The sequence below is a fragment of the Rhineura floridana genome, chromosome 2 (assembly GCF_030035675.1).
Source record: "Rhineura floridana isolate rRhiFlo1 chromosome 2, rRhiFlo1.hap2, whole genome shotgun sequence".
In the NCBI taxonomy this organism is placed as follows: domain Eukaryota; kingdom Metazoa; phylum Chordata; class Lepidosauria; order Squamata; family Rhineuridae; genus Rhineura; species Rhineura floridana.
In genome coordinates, this window is record NC_084481.1 from 161,997,890 (window position 1) to 162,004,892 (window position 7,003).

Here is a 7,003-nt window from a genome sequence, read left to right on the forward strand (position 1 = left end):
TTTGTATTTTGTCTCCCTTGCCACTTCCTTGTTTTGCAGAGCAGTAAACAAGCACTTTCAGAAGTCAATGCCACTGGAGTTGCCATGCTGTTCTCTGCTGGAACTTTTCTGTATGTTGCCACAGTTCATGTTCTTCCTGAAGTGGGTGGAATTGGACATAGCCACAAACCTGAGTCTGCTGGAGGCAAAGGACTCAGTCGCCTGGAAGTCGCTGCATTGGTTCTGGGCTGCCTGATTCCTCTGATTTTGTCCATTGGACACCAACATTAAGGTCCGAAGTCCAGCAATCTTCTCCTCACTTTCTGATGTGAGCAGCAATCTGGTGTGTCAAGCTGCTCTTTAATCATTGTCCTCTTACTCTGTTAACCACCCCATCTGTTTTAAGGAGTTGGAGAGAAGCAAAGGAGGATTTCTGGGAAAGCTTTTAGTATGGCAGATGATACTCTTGACAGCCAGATATAAATTCTGCATAACTTCCCTTTTCTGAAGATATTTTAATTATGACATTCTCAGGGAAGTTGGAATTTAGAGATGATTTGGGAAGAACTTTGCGGCTCATCATGAAATCATAATCAAAGTATTCTATATGTCGGTGTTCACAGATGACCTCTGGACTTTAGATGCTGCCTTCTGACATACAGGACTAGTTTTCATCTCCAAGTTTTTTCATGATTATGACAGCAAGGCTGTCTTGGGAGATGCATCTGTGAAGAAATATGTATTGGATAAAGCCCTAGGAAATATTTGTACAAGTTAAACAGCTTGATAGGATTCTTGCATTGCATTACTAGGAAGCACTTCTGTTGTGCGCCTTGAGTGTACTCATCTATATGGTAGAATGAAGGAGCCACATTATGCTGAATGTTAGGTGAGTATGTGCTTATTGAAATGGACAGTATACACATTTACGAAGGCTTATTCTATTAAAATAGAATAAGGCAAGCACTGGTCAGTAAGAATGAAGGATGTCCAAAGCATCTACCTCTGCAAAAGCAGGGAGTTAAAGATTTACTGTTACTACAAACATGAAACATTCTAAGTTGTGAGCCTGTTTGAATTGAGCCTCCCTCTTTCTGATATCTTTCAATAACTCTGAAGTCTTTCAGTCAACACTGAGTGTAACTGCAACTCTGGGATATAGAACCTTTCCATGTAAGAGATGCTGCCTTTTGGCCTGTAAACTTTCATTATGAAAGAAACTGTAAGAGCCATAGGTAGAAACCTAAAACATTTGAAAGTATATGTACATTCCTGGTGCACATTTTTACATCAGTTTAAATCTTCACTTCCATTGCCAAACATTCTTCAGTTAATGGTTAATCATTTCACCTTTTTTTTTTAAAAAAAAGAGTGAATTAACTGGTTTCTGTAGTTGTGGTTATTCTGTGTGACAGATCTTTCCCCATCTTTTTTCAGCCCAGTAGCTCCAATATAACTCTGATCTCTTCAATGCCTTGTTTACATCCTATATTTGTTTGGCAGAGGATAATGGTTTAATTCTTCATGAAGGTTTTTTAAATGGGTGATTCCTGCTTGCTGGTTTGGTGAATAGTACAGCAGTAGTCAGGACCAAGATTTCACCAGGGGTCTCTCTTTTTTTTTAATGGTGGGCGCAACATTAAAAAATGAAGTTAAAAATCCTCACAGAATAATTATTATACATGTAGTCTTTCCTGAAGGCTAGTTATAGATCTAATCTAAAACCAGATCTCAGCAGATCTACCCAGTGTAATCCACTCTACCAAATATAGCTTACCCAGCTACATAAGGAGATCCATTTGAAGCTTGGATAAACCATCTTTTTCTCTCCCTCCCCCTTTTTTTTTTTTTGCCTGCCTGGGACTGTAAGGACACAGGAGTTTGTCAAACATCTTGTGGGCCACAATGCATAACTGGTGGGCTTGTGGAACACAAGTTGTATGGACCTGCTTTGCAGTTTCCTGAAAAAAAAAAGGAACCTTCAAAAGGTATAAATGCATTCTTACTGATCAAGAAGAGTCTCTTGAAGAAGACTATATATTAAAATAGAAATACTCTTAAAACATAACGCAAAGAAAACAACTATAAGATCTGATATAAGAACCGAGATGACCTGTATGCATGTCACATCTCTATAGTTGATAACTTAAGGTAAGTTGGGCACAAGTATAATTAAAGGCCAAATTCAACCTACTGTGATGGCCAAGATGACAAGAAAGCCATTCCTGAGTTGACAGAAGTGAAAAGGGTAGCAAACATGGTAACTTCTGGGTAAACAGCAAACTTGATCTAAACATAGAAGCACTGGGTGTAGGAGCTGGAATTAAACCACACTTAAAAATCATTTTTCCTAAACTTTCTAATATTTGAGAGAGCATTATGATACTGGTATCTCAGAAATCCTTTTGTCAGCCAGAGTTGCATTTAGCTGTTGATTGTGGTTTAGAAAACTTGCTAGAAGCTGCCCACACTCGATCACCTCATATGTATGAAAACAAGGTATGCCAGTTCTAACTTCCCTGTTTACTAACTTTTGGCCCTGTACCACTGGTAGAAAGCCTACATTGGACTTCTGTCCTTCATTTAGAAGGCCACATCTTGTGCATTTGGGCCAGTATTTAGAATTACACTGTATGCATCTCATGCTAAATATGAGAGTGGCAAGATACAGAGGCAGAATAGCAAGATCTTGTGAGGATGAAAAGTTTCCAAATATGGTCAGCATTAAACGACAACCTACCTACCACTATCACTGATTTTCTACTCTGTGGTGACAAGAGTGCATAGGTGCTTCATCTGTACTGGACTGCTAACAACTATCACAAAAGTGGCTAGCAAAGAGAAGGGAATTTCTAGATAATGAAAGATATGCTCTAAGAAAGAACCAGATGTTTCATCTCTTGCAGCTGTGAGAATCCTAATTTTAAGGGATAGTCCAGGTTGAATTAAACCTGTATTTACCATGTCCGTTCCTAAGACTCATCACTCAGAATGAGGGTGTTTGTAGTGTAGTTCCACTTGTTTTAACTTCGTCAATACAAATTCTAATCTAGGCTCTGGGAACCATTAACTACTGAGGATAAAGGGATTCATTATTTGTAACCTCACAAATTAATGTACTCCCATTCATGTCAGTTTTGGACTGAGTTGAAAATGGAAGTTAGTCTAAGATAAGCTATGTCTGTGTGCAACATTATTTGATCATTTAATTGGCTATATTGGTATGATTCACAAAACAAAGGGATGATCTCTTGCCTGAGTTAAACTTGTTTTATAACACCTGTGAGGATGGCAGAGAAGACATATCAAGGGAACACAATCTCCAAACGGTGGAAGACAGCTTCTCAGGATATCAGAAAATGATGATCTGAAACAGCAGAAAAATACTTGGCTACTCAGAGGACTGAACAACCCAGGCATGCTCAGTGAGAGCAAGCTTGCTTTCTTTGTAACTAGCTGTGTTGAAATGGGAAAAACTTGAACTTGGGTATTGTACAGCTGTTTTATGTCCTTCATGATGAACCACAGGAGAGTCGGGGTGGGGGAGCCTTTTCAGAGACATTTGGAAATAGAATATCCATTTCAAAAAGATGAGCTTGTCTGTGCTTCAGTTATGTCTCTGAGCAGCTCTGACTTTGTGGGCACAGCTGTATACCTGACTCTGTGTACGAAAGTGTAATTTTAATGTTTTTTCCAAATCGTAGGTACACATGAAATCATTCCATGGATGGCTGCCTTATTTTTGTTTTGTTTTTTCACTTTAATTGTGAACCGTTTTAAAAAACGTTGTTTTTATTATATTAAATTTTTTATTAGCTGCATTGCTAGGAGTTAGCCTCATTTCTTGTCTTGCTGAAGAGATTTAGTAAGTTGCTGATACTTCAGGTGTATGTGTGTAGCTTTTCTACAACATGCTTTTTTCAACTTAAACATATTTTTGCTCTCTCCTCTCCATGAAAACCTTTTCTTTAAAAAATGCCATCCTTTTTGGATTTCAGTGAGGTGTACAACCAAGTATCATAAATTCAATAATTAAAACCCATAAAATTGACTTCCAACAAATTGAAAGCAAACATTTTTGCCAGGTGCTAAAAGAAACCCCAACATTGGTGCCAAGTAACTCTGAGGATGTTTCATAGCCTGGGTGTCACAATTGAAAATCCCTCTTGCCTTTGAATATCCTACTTCTAAGGGAAGAACCTGAAAAATAGTATATGGGGTGGCCATGCCCACTTTTACTTGGGCCATGTTCATCACTGGCATACACCTCTTGGAGAGTTATAGCACATTTATAGTACTTTAATAATCATGGCTTCCCCAAAGAATCCTAGGAAATAGCTTACCCGTACAGCAATAATATAATTCCCAGCACCCTTAACAAACTACAGTTCCTAGGATTCTTTGGGGAAGCCGTGTGCTTTAAATCTATGGCATCCAAGGCTTTAAATACCAATGTCAGCATCTTGGATTGAACCTGTAAGATAACTGGCAGTCACTGCACTTGTTTGAGAATAGGAGTTGCATGTGACCAGCCTGCTACTCTCACCAACACCAGGGCCACAGTATTCTATACTAGATGCAACTTCCAGATCATCTTTTAGAGCAGCCAACATAAAGTGAATTACAGTAGTCCTGCCTGCAGGTCCCCAGAGCGTAGATAACTGCAGCTCAGCTATCCCTGTCTGGAAAAAGCTGTAGTTAACACACCAACTGAAACCAGACATAGCTACTTATAGCCACTGAGGTCACATAGGTTCCGAGTGACAATTATGGTTCTAGGAGCACCCCCAAACAATGAACCTTCTTCAAGGGGAGTTACAACCCCATCCAGGACAATCTGGGCCACCAAATTCTGCATCTTGGAACCACCTAACCATAAAATGTTTTGTCTTGGTTGGATTCGGTTTACTGGTCCACATCCAACCCATTACCACTTCCAAGTACCAGTTCGGGATCTTCACTGCCTCTCCTGATTCTGATGAAACAAAGAGGGAGGGAGCTGCTGGTCATCAGTATATTAATGGCACTTTGCTCCAAATCCCCTGGTAAGTGTTCTCAGCAGCTTCATACAGATATTAAACAGCATGGGCAACAAGACATCTTTGTGAGACCCCACAGGATTACTCCCATGGCGCTGGGCAGAAGTCCAGTGCTACTTTTTGAAACTGCTCTTGGAAATGGGAGCAGAACCACCGCAAAGTGATGCTTCCAACTCCCAAATCCTGAAGAAGGTTAAGAAGGACTGAAGTTCATTGTGAGAATGAGCTTGGAGAAGTACTGATGATGTCCCATACTGTATCATTCTTAAATGTTGTCTCAGGGTATGGTAAAAAAAAATACATTGAACTTAAAACAACGTTGTACAGGATGGCCCAAAAACAGACAGGCCAAAAAAATCCTGGCTTACCACATTTGGTTAGAGTTCCTTAGCCAGGATTTACAGTATTTTAAAATACATCCACAGTTCTAACTACAGTAGGGCCCCGCTTTACAGCACTTCGCTTTACAGCGTTCTGCTAATACAGCGGTTGTGAATTGTAGAAAGGCCCTGCTTGTTCCACTTTTATGGCGGTTTTTTGCCGTCGGGCGCCATTTTGGTCAGTGTAAGTCAATGTGATCCGCTTTACAGCGGTTTTTGCTTTACAGTGGGGGTCTGGAACATAACCCGCTGTATGAGCGGGGCCCTACTATAATGGGTGTAATTATGGGTTTAGGGAACTCTTTGCTACAGTGTTGCATAACATGGTTTTAAGTGCCAGCTTGCTGAGTAGCAACATGTTATTGGTAGGTACGGCACATTAAATTTCTGTGCAATATGGTTGACCTGTGCTGACCAACCACTTGAAAACCTCTGGGGAACTGCAAAAATATGTAGAAGAAAATTTAAGTAGTAGTGAAGAAGAAATCTAAGATGGTGAAAAAGAATGACATGGTTTCACTGTTTCGCACTGCACTTGCATCTGGCCGCAAATTAGGAAAGGGGAGAAGTAATGACAGATTAGTGGCTTTCCCAAGGAAGGAATACTTGAGTCCTGTCTGACCTGGACTGCATCTCCCAAACTAACATGAAGATCAGAACCATACATATTTGCTGTTTAAAGTATTTGTATCCCACTCTTTAGCCAGAAAGCCTTTTGAGCAGCTTACAGACAGATAAATGAACAAGATGGTATCTGCCCTCAGGTTTACAATCTAAAAGGCATGGCAGAAAAGGGATAGAGAGGGAGGAGGAAAAACAAACAAACATGGGCACTGTAATGGAAGGTAAGGTAAATGACAGTTCCTAAAATGGCCAACTGGGCAGAAGCAGTTAAAATAGCCCCATGGAATGGTTATTGCTACGTGACAGATGAAGCAGGAGGAGGATCAAAGGCTGCGGATCTTCTCTCCAGTGGAGTCCCTTCTGTCCCTCTGCTAGAGCTGGATGGCTTGGCCGTTTTGGCTTTCACACTTTCTGAATGTTCAGACTATAATTCTTGCCTCAAGCCCATCAAAATATTTCTTTAAAAAAGATGTTTGTTTTATTTAACCAAATGTGTATACCGCTTGAACGTAAAGACCTCTAAGCAGTTAACAAAAAAACATTAAAATTATTAATAAAACAGTTAAAAACAAGTAATTAAAAACATATTTAAAGCAATTTAAAAAGCCACTAACTAAAAAAAAATAAAACAGATCAACATCTATGTGCCTGGATAGGCTTGCCTAAGTTTTGGGCAGGTGCTGAGGAATACAGCAAAGGTGCCTGCCTGATGTCAACAATTGGAATTCCAAAGCATAGGTGATGGATGTCACACTAAAAGAACGATTACTTCTAAGTGCAGAGTAAATGTTATGTTGCACCTGTAGCATTGCCTGTTCTGCAGAACAAAGTGCTCGAGTGGGCACATATGGGGTAAGGTGGTCTCGCAAGTAAACTGGTCCTGATCTGTTAAGGGCTTTATATACCAGGAGTAACACATTGAACTTGAAAGATGTATGTTGAGAGAACAGGGCACTCCCACTGGAGAAGGGGGGAAGATGA

At 40.0% G+C, this 7,003-nt stretch overlaps 1 protein-coding gene across 3 annotated transcripts in view; it reads left to right on the plus strand.

The window, feature by feature from the left end:
* Nucleotides 1–3,800, plus strand: part of SLC39A9 (solute carrier family 39 member 9) — a 31,687-nt gene extending 27,887 nt beyond the window's left edge. For all 3 annotated transcript variants that reach the window (XM_061611140.1, XM_061611139.1, XM_061611141.1), the window contains one exon: nucleotides 40–3,800. In XM_061611140.1, the coding sequence (XP_061467124.1) occupies nucleotides 40–270 (231 nt within the window). In that variant the 3' untranslated portion in view covers nucleotides 271–3,800. The remainder of the gene's footprint in view (nucleotides 1–39) is intronic.
* Nucleotides 3,801–7,003: the final 3,203 nt, after the last annotated feature.